This window comes from Falco punctatus (assembly GCF_963210335.1).
Source record: "Falco punctatus genome assembly, chromosome: 12".
Lineage (NCBI taxonomy): Eukaryota > Metazoa > Chordata > Aves > Falconiformes > Falconidae > Falco > Falco punctatus.
This window is the reverse complement of record NC_137592.1, coordinates 26,485,968-26,506,109: the sequence shown is the minus strand read 5'-3', so window position 1 is coordinate 26,506,109 and position 20,142 is coordinate 26,485,968. Positions and strand designations below refer to the sequence as shown.

The 20,142-nt window shown below is 40.4% G+C and overlaps 3 protein-coding genes across 10 annotated transcripts in view; 2 read left to right on the top strand and 1 right to left on the bottom strand.

Annotated features, from left to right (window-relative positions):
• IARS2 (isoleucyl-tRNA synthetase 2, mitochondrial) overlaps nt 1–9,962 on the bottom strand; it is a 38,738-nt gene extending 28,776 nt beyond the window's left edge. The window contains exon 1 of the mRNA XM_080408545.1: nt 9,864–9,962. The gene's annotated coding sequence lies outside the window, so the exon portion shown is untranslated. The remainder of the gene's footprint in view (nt 1–9,863) is intronic.
• Nucleotides 3–13,311, top strand: BPNT1 (3'(2'), 5'-bisphosphate nucleotidase 1). Of its 2 annotated transcripts, XM_080408558.1 has the most exons (9): nt 12–146; nt 3,444–3,568; nt 6,863–6,967; nt 7,218–7,325; nt 7,839–7,887; nt 8,822–8,913; nt 9,875–10,072; nt 10,786–10,891; nt 12,733–13,311. In XM_080408558.1, the coding sequence occupies exons 2-9, from the start codon at nt 3,452–3,454 to the stop codon at nt 12,879–12,881; spliced, it is 924 nt and encodes a 307-aa protein (XP_080264684.1). In that variant the 5' UTR covers nt 12–146; nt 3,444–3,451; the 3' UTR covers nt 12,882–13,311. The 2 variants fall into 2 exon arrangements, with proteins under 2 accessions (XP_080264685.1, XP_080264684.1); XM_080408559.1 differs by lacking the exon at nt 3,444–3,568 and having other exon boundaries at nt 3–146.
• A 3,794-nt stretch (nt 13,312–17,105) lies between these two features.
• The window catches only part of EPRS1 (glutamyl-prolyl-tRNA synthetase 1), a 38,966-nt gene continuing 35,929 nt past the window's right edge, over nt 17,106–20,142 (top strand). For 6 of the 7 annotated variants that reach the window (XM_080408531.1, XM_080408529.1, XM_080408528.1 and 3 more), the window contains exons 1-2: nt 17,106–17,263; nt 19,789–19,873. In XM_080408531.1, the coding sequence (XP_080264657.1) occupies nt 17,218–17,263; nt 19,789–19,873 (131 nt within the window). In that variant the 5' untranslated portion in view covers nt 17,106–17,217. The remainder of the gene's footprint in view (nt 17,264–19,788; nt 19,874–20,142) is intronic. The other variant, XM_080408533.1, reaches the window with a different exon arrangement.

Sequence of the window (20,142 nt, the reverse complement as noted above, 5' to 3'; positions counted from 1 at the left end):
GGACCGTGGGGGCGGTTCGAGCCGAGTTGTAAAGGCGGCGGCGGCCGCCCAGCGCGATCGGGGCGGGAATCTTCCTGGAGCAGTCGGGCCGGCGGAGGAGCGCAGGGGCCGCGGCCGGGAGCGAGGGACCAGCGCGGTTGGAGCGGGTGAGTCTGCCCGGTCACCCGCCGGGCCCTTCCCCGTTCGGCGCTGCCCGGTCACCCGCCGGGCCCTTCCCCGTTCGGAGCCCCTGGTCAGCGCCCGGTAACGCTGCCCACGCTGGCCCTCCGGACCGCACTGCAGTTCGCCAGCGGGAACCCCAATTACAAAAGAATCAATCAGGAGGGAATAGGCTTTTTTTCCACCACCACCCCCCCCCTCCTTTTTTTAAAAAAAACAAAAAACAAAAAAACAAAACCACAAACTCCGAAGGCCTCTCAGCACTTTACTGAAATGAGATTGTTCCGTCTTTCCTCCCCTGGAAGCCTGCAGGTGAACCGCAGCGGGACCCTGGCGTTCCTGCTCCGAGTCCTAGCCTGCTTCTGCTGGGTAAATGCTGGCTTCTTCCATCACACAGAATAAATAGTTTATCTTTCGCTAAACCTGAGCCAAAGTTTATTGTAAAGAAACAGGGAGCTGTAGTCACTTGGGCTTTGAGGAGGCCAGAGGATGAAGTCCCAGTTCAGCACTGGCATTTAAAGGCGTGCGCTGTGCAATTGGCCATTTTCTCCTTCCGACAGGTGAAATTATAAATTTGGAAAATGGATGTTTGCAGAAAAGACACTGAAATCATAACATTAACAAATCGTTCATACTTGTTTTGATAAATTAATTGTAGCCATCCTGTGATACTTAAATATTTCAAAATTAACGTGTAACAAGAACTGGAGAACTCACTTATTTTAGTAGGTATCAAAGCAGGCTTGATTTGCCAGGTTGAGACCATTCAGCAATTTGGTTACTAGGCTAGGAGAAATGATGGCTGGTCTTTGGAGGTCAAGGTAAGTTTTGAAAATAATACACAAATTTAAATTGAAGGACAGCTGCTGTGAAATCTTTGTAAACTGTACAGTTTTTTAAGAGTCAACCTTGTTTGTCTTAAGCAAGCAATATATTCCTGAATGTATAATGGCAGTATACATTAGACATTGCCCTCATCAGAAAGAATGTGCCATAAACTTATAAATAATTAAGAGAACAAAAAGTTACAGAGATTAAACACTTACGATCAACTAGCACACATAGTTATCTAACCAAAAAGGTCCAACACACTAGAAAATGTGGCACGCAGGAGATGCAGCCATGTAAAAATTTAAGGCACCTTTTGCAGTAGTAACATACCCAGCGCTTCCTTAGTTTGTTACTCTGTATTGGGGAGAATGGGTGTTGAACCTCCCATTTTAGTTTCTCTTAATAAAACATGTTTTTCATAAGAATATTTTACTTTTAAGGTTTGATTAGAGATTTCAGGTATAGGTTCACTACAGAAAGAAGGTATAATTGTTTGCCTTAAGAACACCCCTAAAAAACATGCCCCAGAAACTACTTGGGTCAAGCTTCAAGAACATAAGATAAATAGTACTTCTGTGTTGTTTCCCGAGTCTTTTGAAACTTTATGCAATCATTAATAAATAAAGCCTTTAAAACAATTTAACCTCATTTTACAAAGCAGGATCAAATATGCAGTAAAAGGACAAATTAAGAATGAGAAGCTGAGCATAAAAATCTTAATTATCTTCTTAGCTCAATTCTTTAACCCAAACTTCCCATCTAGTATGCTTTTTTTTTTTTACCTGTCTCTCAGAAGCACTCACATTCCAGTATGGAATGAACTACATTCAATTTTCCTTCCTGTTAACTTGTTTCATATGATGGTACATAAAAAAGTATCTAAATTCCATGTGTTATGACATATTTTCTGTATGACTTTCAGTTGTTTGAGAGCTGGGTTTTGCCACAGGTAGCACACTGAAGATTTCCTCTGTAATCACTGTTACCAGTACAAGACAGCCCGCATGTGCGCTTTGGCTATAGACCTTGGCTGTTTTACAGGACTCCAGAGCCCTTTGCTCCCATGCATGAGCTGTAAATAATAATTAACAGTAGCAGCTGTGCTTTTTGAATATACTTATACAATCACTGTACTCTTTTAGCTTCAGAGATATACAGACTATACAGATACCCATAACAGTGTTTCTAAATGCTGAAAAAGTTCTTAAACCAGCTAAACCTGTGATTTTGATACCTCTAACACTGCTGTTTGCTGTAAACTGATGTGAACTTGAGGTCGCATTGAGATCATCTACAGTAGCTAGCCTTATCACCTCATTATATTATACTATACCAAGTAGATACCTCAAGCAAGAAAGGAAAGGTATTGCGTAACAACCTATTGCCACTTAAGCAATACTTGCTGCAAATAACGTGAGGGAAGCCTAATATATCATCTTCTATGTGGTGATTAATCAATTCCTCTATTTTTTTCTAGCTCTGTGCTCAAGTGTCTACTTGAGGTATATCATTATATCATACATGTGAGCCCAACCCAAAAAAACATGTAATCTACACAGAAAAAACTGACAGGAAAACATCAAAAGCGATTAGCTCTGCCTTTTAAAGAATACAATGCGGTTATCAGTACTTCTTTTTCCTGACAGAGAAAAGCTGAGAGGAATGGATGATGTTTTTTGCAAGTGTGAGAGTTACTCTCCTGTTTGGGAGCTGAAGGCATCGTGATTTGCTCTGATGTGTGTTGGGGAACAGATGTAGAAAACAATGCAATAGGAAGAATGTCAGGACATGCTGTGTTGAGGAGAGGAAGGAAGATGTAATACATTTTCTTAAATCAAGAGTAGTAAAAGAAATGCAGAAAGGATGGTAAAATGTAAATAAACAGACTTCTGTGTACAAGTGCAGTGTTTGCAGTATCTTGAGTATCATTAGCCTATTTTGCGTCCACAATTAGGCCATCTACAAAAGCCTATTTTATATTTAAACAAATTAAAGTAGTGAGTAAAATTGCTGTTCTCATCCTTTCTTGAGCCTTGTACTTTAGTCTGGGCACCAACCAACTCTGTAGGTTTGATCCTGAAAAAATGATCCTGAAAAAATTATTCAAAATGTACAAAAACTGAGTACTGTGTGTAGATATATCCTGTCTTAAAATTTCTGATAAAGAGTTTCTGCTGCTGTTCTTGTTTAATGCCAGATTTTATTTTAGTGAGAACTAGGTTCACTGTTACACAGAGCATGGATATTTGAAAAATCTTGTCTAAAATGGCTATATATCCCTGTGTTTGTTAATTGTATTTTTTAAAAAGTCAAAGCTCACTTCATTACTACTCACTGGCAGTAACCCACTTTCCCCTTCCTATCCGCTTTAACTGTATCTGTTTTGCAACATTATGTAAAATATTTTCTTCCTTGTCTTGAAATGTACAAGTTTGCTTTTTGTTTCTTTTCAGCTTTCAGTATGGCTTCTCCAGCTTTACTCATGCGTGTGGTTGCCTCTGCATATTCCATTGCAGAAAAAGCTGCAACAATTGTTAGAAATGTAATGGCTGCAGGAGATCTGGGCATAGTGGAGAAGGTATTACTTTTACTTTGTTCTAATATAATTTCTCTTATTAATACTGAATTAGATACAGGTCAAGTGGTATTTTCAGAGATCAGCAGCTGGGGAAAGAAATACAGTCCTCACCTCTCTTGATACAAGAATTATTCCTTACTGAAGGATTAAAAGAGCACTGGAAGGAAATATAGTCCTTACCTCTCTGATACCAGAAATATTCCTTATTAAAGAATTAAAAAAAACCTGGAGAAGTGGTTTTTGACCAATATTTTTAAAGAATGTTCAGACACTTTAAAGAAACACACCATAATTTTGTCCTGATTCCCCTCACAAAACACAAGTTTTGGATAGCATGTAAGAAATCATAATGCAGCATCTTTCTCATTTATTTCCCTACCTATGTTTTAACATCTGTAGTACAGCTTGAAGTACTGTGCCTTTGATTAATTTTGGATTAGGATAAATCAGTGCTGAGATTCTTAAGCTATAAAGAACCTTAGATTTGATTGTAAATCAGTTTTCAATTTAAATTTGGAGCTTCAACTTTAATTCTAAATAGGAAACAAAAATGAAATCAGTTATCTGCGTAAAGTTCTTAATTTGCTCTGAGTTAGTAAGATGCACTGATAAGCCAGGACCTTTGTTTTGACTATAGTACTAGAATAGGTGGAATTAACTTTTGAAATTAATTCCAGCTTTACAGGTATGTCACAATATTATGGACTGCATTAAGTATCTATATATTTTTGTCTTTACGTTGAAGTAATTGTTGGTATTTACATTTTTTACATTTAAGCAAGCACTTTCAGCCAGTTTTAAAGAAAAGCCTAATCCTTTATGACTTCTACTGTCAGTTCAGACAGTAGATACAAAAAGATTATTTTCCTTTTTCATCAGTTATCTTCACCACTATGAAAACTTTTGCAAGTTTTTCTTACACTTTTTTTCCTAAGCAATCAAAATCAGAGGTATGGGGAGAGAATTAAAAAAAACACCCCAAACTGGAGACTAATGATCTGTGTTTTCAAAATTATTTAGATGCATAGCAGGATTCTCAGACACTTGTATGTACAACTATACTCTCCCACATAATCTCCTTTTAGGTTCTTGGAAAAACTAATGCAGCTTCACTACAAGAAAGCCTTAAAATACTTGCATCCAGAGGTACAAAGGATGCACTAACTGTACTATGATTAACCCGTTAATTTTAAATGCATAATCAAGTTTCCTTAAGCTTATTTTTTAAGAGTCCAGCAAGTTTAAGGTAATTTTAACTACAACTAAATGCTGGCTTCTATCAGTTTAATTCACTTTCCCTTTAAATAAAATTACATGTATTAATATTATTTCCCAGTAAATCAGAAATGCATTGCTCAATCATATTTTAATATAATAAAACAGCAAATGAACACAGTTTAAGCTCTATAACCAATTAATACTTATAAATATAGCATAACAAAAATGATCAGAAGCAACAGGTGATACTGGTTCTAAACAGGACTGGTTATACCTACTTTCTATTTAAATGAATACTACAAACACACAAAATTAGATCAACAACAATGACCAACAGAAGAAGTTCCTGTTTTAGGGACTAGTGATTTCAGAATTCCTGCAAGCTTATTGTCAAAGGTGGCTGATGAAGAAAGAGGAAAAATGCAAGAGAGAGAACCTGTTATGTGTCTGTGCTTTATAGTCTGGTGGGAAGAGATGCACAAGAACAGAAAGTGCTGCTGCTTACCATTCTCAGCCAGCAAACATCAAGACCAATTTCAATCGGCCTTACTGAAAGCTTTAGAAGAGCTAGGATGCCAATGTTCCACCTTCTCCCTCAACACATTGACTTCCCATCCATTTATTTATCTTGATGAGGAATAGTTCAAATACAGTTGAATTTTTAGCTAGCTCCTCTCCTGATATCCAGTTTTATTTCCCCTAGTCAGCTCTAAGCTCTCCATTTATATTGCTTCTCCTTTAGTATTTTTACTTCTTTTTCTCTCTCCCCTGTTTGGTAGGTAGACATTTTATCCAGCCATTCTTGCATTGTTGGTAACTGTTTTGAGAAACTATTTTATACTGGTTTATGTGCTGTGCTGAACAAAGGACATTCTCTGCAATAACCTGATCTAAGTCTAAGCTTAGTGCCAAATTCAACCCAATTTATTAGGGGACAAGAAGGAAATTCCAAAGAAAAGTATCAAGTTTCATAGAAGTAGGCAATCAGATATGGGACCGACTTGGTTTTGAGCATGCAAAAATTAACCCATAACATGATTTTAAATGGAATATTCCATTCCTATCTATAGCTAACTTCTGTAGTTGGATAGAACACACTTCATGTTGTCACCAAATAAGATATAAGCAGATAAAATTTGTGTTTGATTCAACTAAGATGTAAATCCTTGGGTGAACTGACTTTCTTAATTCCACTGCTAACAAGTATTTCTTACTGGTATTCTGTCTCTGGACCTAAAGGGCTCTTCCATTCATAGGTACGTGAAGATTAAGGCAGGGAAGTATTAACAACTTACCCAATTCCACTATATAACAGGTTATTAATGTTTAAGAAGAAATGAATGTAACCCATCTGGCCACATACACTTGGCTGCACTGCATCTTTTGGGAAGGCTTTCAGTCATTGTTTCATGTCATCTTGAGACACCAAATCCACTGTTTCCTGTCTAGTATTTTTGCTGGAAAAAAGTGTATGGGTGTTACTGTCTAGTTGATTAGTTTCTGGCCCTCCTTGATCTTTCTCTCCTAAACTAAGGAACTGCTCACTACTTAGAAGATTATACATCATAATTGCTTCCAGTTGTTTCTTTTTTTTTTGAAAAAGTTAGATTAATTGGACCTTTGAATCACCTTTTACTAACACCTTCCCTATATTGGCCCTCTGTCCTAATTTGCCGTGTCTCCCCAGTGAGCCTTAAAATATTTTTTCCTGTTAACTTACTAATTTTTTGTTATCTCTCCTCTTGTATTTATCTGGGTTCATACTTGTATTAATTTATTCTGTGTGGTATTTGCACAAATACATATTCCGTACAACTGCACCAGTGCATGAGAAGAACACAGCATATAAATATTGTTCTAATATCATACCAGTCTATCTTAGTTCTGGAGTGTACAGGGAGTCTCTACTTTCAGTTTTTAGCCTGCCTCTCTCAAGATCACTTACTAGGTTGATGATTTATCAAATTAGACTTCTTTTCTATTACAAGGTAGATACTCAGAGTGATATATGGGCCATTGCACTGTGAGGTTTGTTGTTGTTTGGAAATACAGAAATTCCTATCCATCCTTTCACAGACTGGAGCCAATGACTTGCAGACCAAAGCTGACAGACTGGTACAAATGAGCATTTGTGCTTCCTTGGCACGGAAGTTTCCCAAGGTGACAATTATAGGAGAAGAAGTAAGTACCTGGTTTGTTTCATACTAACAATTTAACTTGCTATAACTTGCAGTAGAATTTGCTTTGGCAGGTTTTAGGAAATTGTTTGGGGGTTTTTTTTGTTGATTTTTTTTTTAATAGTATTTTCATCCCATTTCATCTTTCCACTGCATTAGCTTCATCAGGTAAGCTGCAAGCAAATCCAGTTCTAAGGCAAATTCAAGTGACTCAAACACCTTTTTCCAAATAATTCTGAGAATCCTTTTGTTAGGAACTACCCACTGATGAGGTAACCGAGGACTTAATTGAAGATGGTCACTGTGAAGAAATACTGAAGAAAACTTGTCCTGCTCAATACATGGGAATTAAAGAGGAAGAGGTAATGCTATACATATGTTTTCCTATTTTACACTCTTAACTACATTACTTACTGATTTTAGCTAAGGATGTATTAAGAAAAAACATGATTTCAGGGTTGCCAGTTTTTCTGTTTAGTTTGAAAACTGAAATGTAGTCACAGGAATCACAGCTCCAGAGCTGGAAGTGCTGCATAGCTCTGTGTGCAATAATGGGAAATGGAAATTTGATTTTTACAACTTGTGATTAAAATTAATTTGGAAGGAATCTACTTTGGACATAAGAAAGTAATGCCATTTCCATGTTCAGTTTAAGCTTCCTATTAAGATATTTGCTGAGAAGTTCCAGTCAGTTTTTAAGCTTTTTTTTGTGTAAAATACTACTGTGGCTTCAGCTGTATCATAATGTTGAAAATTCAAATCTCTATTTCCTTGCTGCTATAAGGAAATAAAAGCACTAAAATAAAATTTATTCTTTGCGTGGTAATTTACATGATTTGCATTTGTTAATTTTCCTTACTTTTTTATTTTTAAAGCTTGTAATATGGGTTGATCCCTTGGATGGAACCAAGGAGTACACTGAAGGTTGGCTTCTCTTTTAATTCTGCTAATTAAAAAAAAAATACAGCAATGTAATAAAGTAGCACATACATGCAGATAGTTTTATGACAGAAGTTACATAGAATATTGTTTCTTGAGGCTGATGTTGTTTCTGGCTTTTTGAGTTCTATGGAATTTTTTAATCATTCTATTCAGTTCTAACCAGTACTGAATATTTCTGACACGCTACTGAGTGTCCACCGGTATTCATCATTTCAGGGAGCAAAGGGCTGCCTTTGATTGCTGGCAGGTTGTGTTAAATTTTCAGTCAGACTCACAAATTTTGCATACTTTGAACTCAGGGACTAAATCTCCCATTTGCACATGAATATGCTCAATTACATTTACATCTTCCTCTTGAAACAACCCAAATACCACAGCTGTATTTGTAGCCCTCCCAAATAAAACATCTTTCCGCAAATCATAATTTTTCAGTTATGGGAAGAAACCTTTTTCAGGAAGGCCTAATTTGTCCCCATAGACATAGACTCTAAAATTTATTAAAAAGAAAAACCTCCAAAATCAATATGCTGAAACTAACCTCCTGCTGCATCTTTTAGTGAAAAAGATGTACAAGTGTCAACACATTGCTAGTTTTGAATACCATTAAAGAATTCACACCACAATTATAGAACGTCATCATATACTGCTATTTAGTTGTATCTTTAAAGTTTTCTCATTATGTGTTAATTAGAATTCTCTTAATAGAACTAAGTTATATCAGGGGCATTATTTTTGCAGACCTTAAGGCTAAAAAAAATACTACCCAACCTATTACATCTGAAAATCCTGATTAGTATTTGCATTTTTATGATACCACCCTGTGTATCAACTTCTGGACTTTAATTGAAGGGTTGTTTTTTTTAATATATATATTCTTTTTTTCAAGCATATCTACATTCATATTATTTCTGTACAGGTCTCCTTGACCACGTAACAGTTCTTATTGGAATTGCTTATGGAGGTAAAGCAATAGCAGGAGTTATTAACCAGCCATATTACAACTATGAGGTATTAAATGTATTGATTTGTTTAAAAGTTAGGTGATTTCTAACTGTCACTTCTAAGCCATTTCCAGTTAGTACCTTTCAAATGACAAGCAGTGTGTAGTGGAACTAATGTTGTAATATAAGGTGTTCGGTCTTTTTATTAGATATATACAGTTTTGAGAAACTGAATCTCAGGGACCTATTAACAGCCATACTGAATCCTGAGGCTTGTGTAATACAGTATATATTACATATATACTGCACTTACTACTACACTACATATAAAGTACATACTGTAAAACAAGTACAGATCAGTGCTTTGGCAGTCTTTGCTAGATATTCTTTAGTAAATCCATGCAATACGTGAATGTGTGCCATAAATCTGCAGCCCTAAATAAACCAAGAGTACTTGTCACTGACAGCTGGGTTAGAGTGTATCAGGCCAGGTTTCAGGTATAAGTCCAGGATGGCCAACCTACAGGCATTCACACATTTGGAGATAATTTCAGTATTAATCTGTGAGGGGGAAAAAGCTCATGATACAGGCTGATTAATTAAACTTACTAAAATTTAAAGAAAAAGCTCTCGAGCTGATGTAATGCATATCATCAGCTGCATCTCTATGTGGTATATGTATGATGAAACATTTAAAATTACAATATATGTTCAGTTACAGATTGTGCCTGAAGTATGGAAATACACAAATATTAATTTGTCGGTCAATGGAGGCAGGATGTAACGTACCACCACAATGTCACAGATAAATGAGTAAATAATGTCATTGTCTTAGAGGGGAAGAGCTGGTTTCTCACTGTGGGCTCTAGAGTAGTTATTTTTACGTGCCACTGTTTAAATGCATAACCCAGTATTAATATTACACTCCCCGATACGCAAAGATGTCTCTAGGTACTTCTTTCCGTTTCTGCTTTCAGTGCTGATCGCAATGATTACCCATCACTTGGACTTGCGTACCTTTTTTATAGGCAGGAGCTGACGCTGTGCTGGGCAGGACAATCTGGGGAGTCCTGGGCATAGGTGCCTTTGGATTTCAGCTCACAGAAGCACCTGCTGGGAAACACATCATCGTTACCACCCGTTCTCACAGCAGTACCCTGGTCAACGAGTGCATCAGTGCCTTGAATCCAGACAGTGTCATCAGAGTTGGAGGAGCAGGAAACAAGGTATGAAACTCCAAATCTTTTGGTTTTACTGGAAGGTGGTATCTTTGGAATAAGAAAAAGACCTTTTAAAGAAATCATTTGCTTACTTGCATGAATGTACAGCAGACTTCCTCTTCCTTCCCCAGCTCATTTTTTCTTCATTCCTAGCATTCAGTCTGCTGTAAGGTAGACAGAGGTACAGGTACATTTGTAACAGTGGCTGTGGTGGTCATGGCTGAGGTCCATCTTCCCCAGTATTCTGTTTCTAGGGGAGAAAATTAAAAGTTATAACACCAGAATGAATGAATGGGAATTCAATTTAATGACAATTATAGACATTTCCTTCTGTTCATGTTAATACAGTTCTTATTCCAACTACCTAGCAGCACATACAAAAGGATAAAAATAGGAGTACACAGTGATGTTTCCTTTGCAAAAGTTTTCTGCATATAGGGAATACTCATTTGCTACAGTTTGTAAAGCTTAGTTTTGTCATGGCTGTCATAAGCAGTGTCCAATCTCTTTTCTCCAATGTGTGCAAGGCAAAAATGGCAACAAGACAACACGGAGATAGTTTCCACTTTATTTTTTTTAGTACTTGCACAAGATGGGAATTCTTGTTTCTGAAACTAAAAGTACACACACTGATCTAATCCCTGTTTCCTGGTGTTATTTTTACCCATTTCTAAATGCCTAGATCCTTTGCAATGATTGCCACTCTCTATTCATAACAGATCATTCAACTTGTAGAAGGCAAGGCATCTGCTTATATATTTGCCAGTCCTGGGTGTAAGAAATGGGATACATGTGCACCTGAAGCTATTCTACATGCCGTGGGAGGTAAGTTAATAGTATTCAGAATTCCAAGATAAATTAAATTACATCAATTAAAAGCTATTTATACTTTTCATAGAAAAAAAAGAGTTTCCAAACATGGAAAATATTTTTAAATAGTCATGATTCACTAGGAGCTTTGAGCCCTGTAAAATCAACAGTAACTCCAAAGGGACAGCAAATTATGCTCTGGAAAGCATGAATGATCTGTTTTGTCCTGGACTAATATGGTCAATAATTGTTAGATAATTAAAAAAACAGCAGGTCAAGGGAGGTGATCCTCCCTCGCTACTCCACTCTCAAGAGACTCCACCTGGAGTGCTGTGTTCAGCTCTGGGGCCCCCAGCATAAGAAGCACATGGACCTGCTGGAGTGAGTCCAGAGGAGGGGCAGGAAGATGCTCAGAGGGCTGGAGCACCTCTCCTATGAGGACAGGCAGAGAGAGTTGGGGTTGTTCAGCCTGGAGAAGGCTCTGGGGATACCGTATAGCGGCCTTCCAGGAGTTAAAGGGCACTTGTAAGAATGATGGGTCTGACAGACTTTTTAGTAGGGTCTATAGTGACAGGACAAGGGGGAATGGTTTTAAAGAGGGTAGATTTAGATTAGGTATTGGGAAGAAATCCTTCACTGTGAGGGTGCTGAGACACTGGCACAGGTTGCCCAGAGCAGCTGTGGATGCCCCATCCCCAGGGGTGTTCAAGGCCAGGCTGGACAGGGCTTTGAGCAGCCTGGTCTAGTGGAAGGTGTCCCTGCCCAAGGCAAGGGGGTTGGAACTAGATGATCTTTAACGCCCCTTCCAACCCAAACCATACTATGGCAAAAGCCAAATTCCAAAATTTTGGGTATATTAATTTTAATATTTTAAAAATAAATGTGGTTTTTTTTCATTGGCTTCTATTTTACAGTAAAATCACACTGTCCTACTAACTGGATATAATAGTGTGGACACTGGATTCTTTAAAATAACAAAAGTAGGCCAAATCATGAGGTTGTTCCTTCAATGTACAAACTCCAAAATTGCGTCATTCATTTAATTCAGTGGTGTTCAGCCAACATAAGCCACTTCACCTTTCTAGGGGGTAAGAGATTAGAGAAGTTACAAAAAGTCTCGCTAACAAGTATCTGAATATGTTTTATTATTATACTACTTCTGCTTTTTGCTTTGATAGATCTTTTACCACTGTATGCTAAAGTTGTGGGGTTTGATCTCCTAAATTCTGTCAAGTGAGGACAACAGGGTTCATAAATAATGACATTATTTAAGTCCTCTGCAGTCTCTGGTGTTGATAACTGGGATAGCTTTAAACAGGTTAGCTCAGGCACAAAACCCCACCAATCTGGGGCAGCAGTGCTGTATTTAGGCTCCTTGATACGTAGGTATCTCGTGGTTAAATTAGCTTTGATAAAGATCTGCGTTGCTCTTGCTAAGTAATTCTAGAAAACTAGTTTAAAACCAGCTGGGGTACTTCTATATTATGTTAGTTTGTTGAATAGATTTACCCTGGGTTTTACTTTAACTGAGGATTCTTGTTTCCTTCTTATCCACCATCAATGTAAAAAAATACTCAGGAAGTATTTTAATTAATCCATGCGAGAGAGATGTTGTTTTCTTTTTCCTGAAACACAAGTTAAGGTATTGTTGAAAGAAAATGAAACCATTACTTGGTTTCAGTCAATGAAAAACTGTCACACTTGAACTGGGAGCAAAGATACTTCACATCTGGAGACAGGCATGTATACACCAAAGACTGACTGTTTTGTTTAGTTATTATCATTTGTACTAATAAAATAGATACTCTCTCTCCAACTTTTGCTTGCTGGAATGTTAATTTTTATTTTCTTTGCAGGCAAGATAACTGATATCCATGGAAATTCATTTCAGTATAACAAGGAAGTGAAACACATGAATTCAGCTGGGATCCTTGCCACTTTGAGAAATTACGACTATTATTCCAGTCGTATTCCTAACACCGTTAAACAATCTCTTGTGCCTTAAAGCAGCAAAGCATCTTTGCTTGGCCTGGAAGGCTGAAAAAGTGAGCTTGGAAAAAAAGAAAGAAGATAACTGAGGTTGAAATTTTTTTTTATAGAATCTGAACTGAATTCTTACATTAAGGCGTTCAATAATTTCAAAATTACATACAGAATCTCTAGGCATACAGAGGATCAGATTGTTTTGCTGCGTTTAGCAGACAGCATCAAAACAGTCACATTTCTTCAATAGTTGTTTTCCATATTCTTTGGAGTATTCGTTCTTCATTACTGTGCTTAATATACTGTTAATCATAATACTACTGTCCAAAAATAATCTTAATATTCAGAGCACAAAATCATGTTAAGTCCTTTACCTGATCTTGCTCAATGATTTTTGTTGTATGTAGTCAACAAGGGTTTATTGTGTTAAATACAAATGCACTAAGAATTTGCCTGGATGGATTAGCCCATTTATAAGAAAGTTGACAGTTTTGATTCTTAGAAGTGAATCTTTGAATTTTTTGACCTGCGCTCAGTTTTGGAATGGCAGAGATTACTATTTGTGGTGAGCTAGGTTGTCTTGAGTTTTGCAGGAGCAAGGACACAGTCCAGCTGGGCCTCTGACATCTCAAGCAGGGGTTCTTGGATCACTGATCCATTGAAGATCAGTGAAGCGTTAATACAGCAGGGCTCAGGACACCTCAGTCACCTTCTCATATGAGAGAAGTAGAAAAGCAATTTAACCAAGTTTGGTAGTAAATGCAACAGTGGTTTAACAAGGTTCAAGGGCAAGGTATACTTGATTATTTACTGCACAGAGGACAGGGTCAGACAAAACTGTCAGGGAGGTCCTCCTGTTAAGTCCTGAGGTTCAGAAAGGACGCCCTTGTGTTCTAAATTCCTTCTCAGAGGGGAGTTCAAGTGCGGCTAGGTCCAGACTTAGTCTCAGACTTGGTCAATGGTTTATATTTAAAGGACACACACCCTGCACAATCGATCCTTTATACTACTTAGCTAAGATTTCAAAAGTTTAGCATGCTATTAATCACTTACCGAGAATCTGTTGAAGCAAGGAGTGTCTCAGCCTCGAGGAATAACCTTGAGAGGTGTCCTGGCTCCAGGGGAGACCCTGTCGTGCAGCCTGCTGCCATGCAGGAGAGCTCAGTGGGCCTTGGGCTGTCCACTGTTTATGGAGTAAGATAACAGACTCATGGTTGTCATTGCATACTGACTACATAAGTTAGTTTCATTCCCACTTAGCTCAAGTCAGACCTTGACCAGCACTGTTAGGTGGGCACATTTTCAGTATCTGTCCCCTACAAATTCAGTTTGAGTTGGATACAGCCATCACAACCACCACAGATAGTTATCACTTGAGCATTGTCAGGGAAACCAAGGGCAGGATGGAGGGGCAGGGGGAGCACACTACCAAACACAGTTGAGGAGAACCTGAGGGAACAGCACCTCTCTGATGATCTCTGTCAGGGTCTATACAACCTCAGTCTTGAAAAGCTTTGGGCATCCTAGGTCACTTTGTTATACATGGGGACAACAGAAATGCCAGAACTTGAAAAATTTCATGTCCAAATTTTGAGAGAAATGAAGTTCAGGTGCCTTTCCAACAGCCCCAAGAATTGAAGAACCTGACACTACCACTTCCCCTTCCTGTGGAACACAAGCGTGTTAGGGGAGGGGAGAGAGCAGGGAACAAGGTTACCTAAGAGGAACTTGAAAACTGGAAAGCCTGTTTCAGTCAACTTTTCCATAGGTGTGGGAGTTAGGAAAGCAGGATTCAACTCTTCAGTCCACTTGAACACAAAAGAGAACAAGTAGTAAATCAGCTAAAACTGGCAACCTCAGCCAAAACAGATGAAGCCTCTTCAAGTTGAATTGAGGATTCTGGAGTATCTTGAACCAGTGGGGCCTGTATGTACTTTGTTTTCTCCAGAATTTCTGACCCTAGTCCCTCACACTCAGATTAAGGGAGTCTTAGGGCCTCCCTAACAAATGTGACACATACTGAGGCATACCATGAAGAGAGATCAGTTTAAATGGACAACACCATAGTTGTGCTTATAGCTGTGCTTTTTTTTCTGTTCTCTGTGTGGATACAAGAGTGGCATATGTCAAGGTCTCAGGCTTGTGGTGTCACAGAGGATGCCTGAACTTGGCTGCTTGTTTACATAAAGACTGAGCACCTAAGCTCTCTGAGCATTTTTTTAACTTAACCTCTCCTGACACTATAAATGGCAAAGTAGCCTGCAAGTTACACTGCACCCATTCTCATTTCCTCCCCGCCCACAAGATTTAACTCCTGTGAATAACTACACTCTTGGTCCACTCAAACCATCTTTACGCTAGCAATGAACTTCAAGATACAAAAAGCTATGTATTCCATACAGAAGAAAACTTCAAAATTCAGTTTTCAACAGTGTGTTCAAGTTACCTCTCTCAGAATCACACAACATATTTAACAACTCTAATTGTCCTTCCCTCACAGCAGGGTAACACCAATGTGACTTCATTGGTTTAAACCTGGTTCTATTACCAGCAAGCAGGAACACCTTGACACCAAAAGATATGAACAAGACAACTCCTAAACTGTTCCCAGTCTCTCCCAGTGCACACATGGAAAAGGATCTAAGGAAGTTCCTTCCCTAGTGAGGTCAGCTTATTATAACATTTACAGACAAATCAGCAAGATTGTCACTTACCTCATTCTATCATCATCAGCCAGTCCATAATGCTATCATGACACTGGATTAAAGCTGCATATATAGGAACAACGCATGCTTTTAATCCTTTCATCTACAGCCTACCTTTCTTGTCCTTCCTCAAGCACATGACTAGTAAGAGCACGCAAGACAGATTCAGCCTGCTTTAATTACAGCCTTTTTCATATTTTGACCCATTGTACATTTATTCATTCCACATATTGATAGTGACTTAAGTTTGAACCACATAGCAAGTACAAGATTAATCTAATTTCACTGCCTAAATTACATGTAATTTTCACCTTTACCTTCTGCAGGATTCTTGGATATAGATGCTTTAGTGTTCACACCAAAGTCTTCCATGAATTTGCAAAGCACATTAAGATAGAACATAGAATGACTTAAACAACACAAAGCCTGCCATAATAAGTCTTTCCGTGTAATCATTAAAATACAAAGCCACGTACAGAGTAATCTTCATCTATGTCTCTACATCCTTATTTTCCTCTGAAATCTGCTGTTTGAAAATTTCCTCAGCACAAGCTTCTTTCTAATTCTGTAATTTATGTGCTTGCTCATTTAGTATTACCTCACTGGCAGCAAAACACAGCATATATCATCAGCTTCTACCTCATGTATAAAGACACTTATGTATGGAACCATTTTCCATGCTTACAGAAACTGTAAGACTGCTAAAACAGGAAAATATTAAGGTAAATTGAGATAAAATCCAGCAGGAGGAATCAAGGATAAAAGCCAGCACATAAAGTTCAGTCATGCTTTAGCTATACCGCGATGCCCACTGCACAAAAAAGCACTGGTCTACCAATCAAGCATTTGGTAATTTCTCTGCTAGCACATTAGGCGCTACAGTACCATCCATAAAATAGACTGGGGAAAAAAAGCACAGTGACACTGCAACGTCCTTACAACAATGTGAACTTGAATCTGTCTCCTGTGAAAAACTGCTGACACAGCATTTTTTGTAATTCATTCCAAGGCTCGCTTGACCCACTGCAAAATCTGTGCGTTTGTGAGGAGCGTAACAAGTAACACAATACGAAAACAGAAAGGTTAACCCACTGTACTCAAAAGTGTCGGTACACATGGCGCTGTTTGTTTCAGTATATACAGAAAAAGGATCAAGCTATCTCTACAGCTGCCGCCAGACACCTAGCTCATGAGAGCTTTTACGGTTAACGCCCGCAGAGCTCTCGGGAGGGCTCTGCCTAATCGCCGGTGCAGCTGTGAGAAAAGAACCAGCGGCCTCCGGCCACGCCGAGAGACAGGGCGGCCTCCTCACAGCCACCAAGCTCCCCTCCGGGCTTGACTTAGTGCCAGCCGGCAGAGCCCTGTGCACAACCCGCTAGTCACCTCCTGCACGGCTCCAGCCTCACCGCCTGTCCCCAACCGCGGCAGCCACCACGGGAACCCCACAGAGCGGCAGCCAGCAAACTACGCCCCGCCTCACGCGCCCCCTTATGGCTTCTCCCGCCGGAAGTGACGACCCGCGGCTCCGCCCCGCGGCGGTGGGCGGGGACAGGGGCGGGGCCCTCCCGGGTGGCCCTTGCCGAGCTGGCGCCGCCGCGCGCCCCGCCCCACTCTCCCCTTTGGTTCCGGCGCGGCGCCGGCAGCGGTGGCGGGATGGCGGCGCTGAGCCTCACCGTCAGCGCGGGGAGCCCCCCGCTCGGTAAGTGCGGCCGGGCCCCGCTCCCCCTGCTCCCACGGGGGGTCCGGTGGGGCGCTGCCCCCTCACCGCCCGGCCGGCTGCGGCGGGGCCGCTGTGTTGCATCATGCGACGCCGCGTGTCCCCGTGTACGAGGACGGGCGAGGCGTGAGGGGAGGCCCGCGTCCGTCCGTCCGTCCCGCCGCCGCCCGGCCCTGCTGCGGCCGGCGCCGTGTGCCCGCTGCGGCCTTGGCGCGGGCGGGGCGGGGCGGCCGGCGGGTCCCCAGGGCGACCCCCCTGCCGCCGAGGGGGCCGGTCCCCGCGAGCAGGCCGCGCTGAGGGGGCCGCCGGGGCTGCCCGCGCGGGGTGCCGCTGGCACCTGAGGCGCCGGGGAGGCGGCGGCCCCCGGGCCCGGCTGCCTGTCGGGCCCGGCCGCGTCGTGCAGGGCCGGGGCAGGGCTGGTCCCGCCGCGGGTCCCCGCGGGCCGCCTGTCGGGTAGCGGTGACAGCTGTCGGCGCCCAGCGCCGCCTCACGCTGGAGCAACCGAGGCGCAGGCAGACCGAGCCCCTGGGGTGACTTAGCAGGCTGGGGCTCGGTTTGCAGGGCAGCCCCGAGTCGGATCGCTGGCGTGTGAGCTCAGCCTCATCGCGGCTGGCTTTCGCTGTCACTTCTCATCTGCTGCTAAGGCTGGGCTCGCCTGGGGAGCAGGGTCGAAGTTGCACTGCAAAATCCTGCTTTTTCAGTTACTTGCTGTTCTTCGGTGTTATCTTACCTTTAAAAATCTGAGAACCTCCTTCATCGCACTTTCTGCCAGCTGGAAACAGCCTTTTATACGTATTCTATACCATTTCTCCATTTTGTTACAATATTCAAAATACATTTTCTTCCCGTTCTTCATCTTACTGATTTCTTTTTCATGCTGACGTTCCCAGGTGCATTTCAGAGTTGAATACAAGCTGCACAATTACAGATTTAAAGAGTAATAATACCTAAGTTTTAAATAACATTTCTCCTGATACTTGTTTGAGCTGCTTTGCTAGAAAAGGTATGATGCAACGTGAGCAGTGATTAACATGGGTTTAGGGGCTTTGGAGGATTCTTTTATTTTGATAGCTAGTGAGCGGTACTGGAGATTTAATTCAGGAGATTGCATAATTATGTCAGAAATATCACATATTACAGATGAAACACTTGAGTAAACATTTGTATTGAGAAGGCAAGCATACTCATCCTATTCATTCCAACCTCGTACTATTCACCATAGTTGTGCACTGGGAAAAGTGTAGTAGCTTTTAATATCATTAGTATTAATTACATAGCTTGGTGTGCATAATACTTGTAATTTTCAAAGCACTTCCGTGCATGTTATTAAAATACTTCTATGTCTTACAAACATATTGCATAAGGGATGTCATCCTGACTTTCACAGATGGGTAACTGAGGGATGGGAAGAAGAACCTTGACTTACTGTGGATAAAAGCTTAATGCCACAAGAAGGGTTTGCAGCTGAGGAGGGCTGAGAGCTAGGGAATTCCTAGTGCCAGTGCTTTGTATTTAGGCCAGCGTATTAATAGCTTACAACATCGTCTGCCATGGGTAGCCTGTGCATTGCTCTAGGGAAGATAGCGTGCCGTACACTTCATGAAGACTAGCAGGTTAAATGCCTTTTGAGACCTAGAGTATAGTTCTTTGCCTAGTTCAATTTAAGTAATAGTTGCCTATTCAAAAGCTTGCTGTCTTTATATGTGCTTCTGAGCAAAGTAAAAGAACATGAGCTCCTCTACTTATGCTCAGCAGGCTGAATCTGGACCAGAGCCAATCCAGAAATACAGCCAAGTTAGCTCAGTGCTTTGTTTGAGCTGCTGTCGTGCTATAGAGCATCAAGATCAGAGAAGGTTTGCATCAAGCCTCTCTGGATGTGGGCAGAGCTGTCTTCCAGTTGATGATGTAGCCTAAAAACTTCTATCATTCTTTTACTTCTAGAGGCCATCCTTTATTGTCACTGGTGAACCACTTTGAAAAGCCTGTGTAACCCTCCTGCACTTCTACATGGATAGAATTTCTTGAGTTTTGAGTGGCTAATCTCTCCATAAACATTAAATCAGGTTAAAAAAAGTCTCATCCTTGCTCAGAAAGCACTGGTATATAAAGTAATTGATCTCCTTTGATGCATATATCAGGGCTGGGATAGAGTACATTACTGTTCAAAATTAAAAGCAATTTGATTGCATTCTCTACATATATTGGGGGACAGGACTAATATTATAATACCTTTAGGAAGCAAAATGTACTGCTGCCAACACTTGCTGAGCTCACTGCAGGTTATTGTATGCTGGACATAATCAATTTGGAGCTGTAAGACTTGCCAAGAATAAGAAGCCTCTTGCATATGAGACTGAACATTGATTTCTTCCCTGGGCAATCTTACTTGAAGGAGCCAGTTCAGTCACCTGGTCTTATTTGATAAGAAACATAGCTGTTTTGTTTCTACTATGAAAGATACCTTTCCTGGAAAAAAGTTCAGTATTTTTTTCTCTTGTTTTTTAAAGGAGTTCTGCTGACGGTAGAGCATGTGAAGAATGATATTGAAATTTCAGTGGAAGAAGGCAAAGAAACCATCCTCCGTGTGTCTGAGTAAGTGACTTTGCATCTCTCCTTCTAGCTTTGGGTCAGCAGTTTTAAAAATCACATGCTTGTAACACTGACAATAACCTTTTCAGGTAGAGGAAAGAGAAGAATACAGTTTTATTCATCGCTGCATTACTGATGCCTCCTTGTCGCACAGGCAAAACATTTACAATACATTCTAAACTTGATCTTTGAGGAAAGAGCTCTGGTATTCTTATTTACATTCACATACCTCTGATCATTTGTGCTGTACCAGTCACTTCAGTGTTTAGATA

What these genes read in the sequence shown, in the direction of transcription:
- BPNT1 (XM_080408558.1), top strand. Translation starts at nt 3,452, where the DNA reads ATGGCTTCTCCAGCTTTACTCATGCGTGTGGTTGCCTCTGCATATTCC. An exon ending in TGGGAATTAAAGAGGAAGAG is followed by an intron (nt 7,326 to 7,838) that starts GTAATGCTATAC and finishes TTATTTTTAAAG; the next exon opens with CTTGTAATATGGGTTGATCC. An exon ending in AACCAAGGAGTACACTGAAG is followed by an intron (nt 7,888 to 8,821) that starts GTTGGCTTCTCT and finishes ATTTCTGTACAG; the next exon opens with GTCTCCTTGACCACGTAACA.